The sequence below is a fragment of the Parus major genome, chromosome 8 (assembly GCF_001522545.3).
Source record: "Parus major isolate Abel chromosome 8, Parus_major1.1, whole genome shotgun sequence".
NCBI classification, from domain to species: Eukaryota; Metazoa; Chordata; class Aves; order Passeriformes; family Paridae; genus Parus; species Parus major.
The window spans coordinates 30,264,378-30,266,225 of record NC_031777.1 but is presented as its reverse complement, the minus strand read 5'-3'; the positions used below and the strand labels follow the sequence as shown (position 1 = coordinate 30,266,225).

The window sequence follows — 1,848 nt, the reverse complement described above, 5'->3', positions numbered from 1 at the left end:
CCTCAGAGCCACTGAGGAAAGCCCTGACTCGTGGGGCAGAGAGGGAGCCCCTGGCTCTGCGAGTGCCTGCTTGGGTCCTTGCTCCAGCCTGTGCTGGTGTTTGGCCAGGTTGGCTCTGCCCATGCCCTGGGAGGTGTTTGTGCCCTGAGCTCTGCTTAATTCGCACCTGCCCTGGTGTTTCTGCTGTTTTGGTCTTGGAAAAACAACCAGTGACGAGTGGCAAAGGTGAATTAGAACTTCCTTCTCCTCCCTGCCCTCCTGGCCAGCTGATGTCATCCCCTGGAAAGGAGTTCTCTGAAAATGGGATTTGCCCACAAAATATCCTTTGATGTGAGGGAGAGGATTGAATCCTGGCCCAGGAGATCTGCTGGCTTTGGCAGGAGCTGTCAGGGATGTGCCCAGGAAGAGGGGGATGGCTATCCAAGCCCTGTGACTTGGACAGCATCACTTTGTCACTGGGGTGGTGGGAAAGTCATTCCACAGAATCCCAGACTGCTCTGGGTGGGAAGAGACCTCAAAGCTCATCCCATTCCACCCGTGCCATGGACAGGGACACCTCCCACTGTCCCAGGTGGCTCCAACCCCTCCAGCCTGGCCTTGGACACTCCCAGGGATGGGCCAGGATGAGTCTGTTTTCAGTCTTAGCTCTTACCTGCCAGATGTGAACTTTATTCCCTAATTACACCTATTACACTTTAGAATATAAAAGTTATTATAGAAAAGCCTGGGGAAAAGGAGTCCCTCAACTTTCCTTTTCCCTCAAAGTCCTTGAAGAGGTCCCAGCCCCGGGGCTGCCGGAGCTCCAGGAGGGTTTGGACAGCGCTGCCAGGGATGCTCAGGGTGGGATTGTTGGGGTGTCTGTGCAGGGCCAGGGGCTGGATCAATGATCCCTGAGGGCAACTCAGGATACTCCCTGATTCCATCACCTCTCGTTCAGTGAATCCATAACCTCCTGAGGAGATAAAGAATTCTGTATGATTCAATATGAACCAAGTAAAAGCTGTTTATTGTGGTTTTAAACATTGTTTATATTTACTTTTTATCATGGTTCATACAGTCATGTATTGTTTGATAGGTTGCTTTGCTTTGTTTACTCATTTCTTGATGGGCAGCTCTATTTTGTCTGCTAGGCAAGCACAAGTCTTTTTTCTTAATCTAACTGGTCGATGCTATAAGCATTATTTTACTTGATTTGACATCCCTTTATTAACAACTGTTCTGCTTCTTTTTTTTTGCAACATTACTTTTTTTATCTACAAAGACAGACCTTATTCTTTTGTTCCAGAAGGTTAAACTAATGAATTTAGTAAATGTTCATTTTCCCATAAATATGATCCCACAACTTCCCACTCCTGATAACAACTGCTTTCCCTTTCTCCCACAGGTGTTTGCCCTGGCTGAGAGTCTGGGTGGCTACGAGAGCCTGGCAGAGCATCCGTGAGTTCATCCTTCCATCATTCCCATCATTTGCAGGAAGTGCTGCCAGGAGCTCTTTGCACCTGTGGGGTCACACGAGTGGCACAGAGGAGGTGTCAGATCCTGCTGCCATTGCAGGGGTGCTGGCAGGGAACCAGCCTGGCTGCTTCTGCCAATAAAACTCCCAAATTCTTGAGACAAATGATGGTTTCTATCCCTGCAGGGCCATCATGACCCACGCCTCAGTGCCTGAGAAGGAAAGGGAAGCTCTGGGAATCACTGACACCTTGATCCGCCTCTCAGTGGGGCTGGAGGATGAGGAGGATTTGATCACAGACCTAAAGCAGGCCCTGGAGGCTGCGGTGAGTGAAGAGCTCCCCTCCAAAAATAATCCCAAATCAACCTTCAGCTCCTCCCAGATGGACCCTGGGC

At 49.8% G+C, this 1,848-nt stretch overlaps 1 protein-coding gene across 1 annotated transcript in view; it reads left to right on the top strand.

The window, feature by feature from the left end:
- The window catches only part of LOC107207896 (cystathionine gamma-lyase-like), an 11,359-nt gene that overhangs the window by 7,957 nt on the left and 1,554 nt on the right, over nt 1-1,848 (top strand). Inside the window, exons 4-5 of the mRNA XM_033516255.1 lie at nt 1,211-1,437; nt 1,640-1,778. Of these exons, the coding sequence (XP_033372146.1) occupies nt 1,211-1,437; nt 1,640-1,778 (366 nt within the window). The remainder of the gene's footprint in view (nt 1-1,210; nt 1,438-1,639; nt 1,779-1,848) is intronic.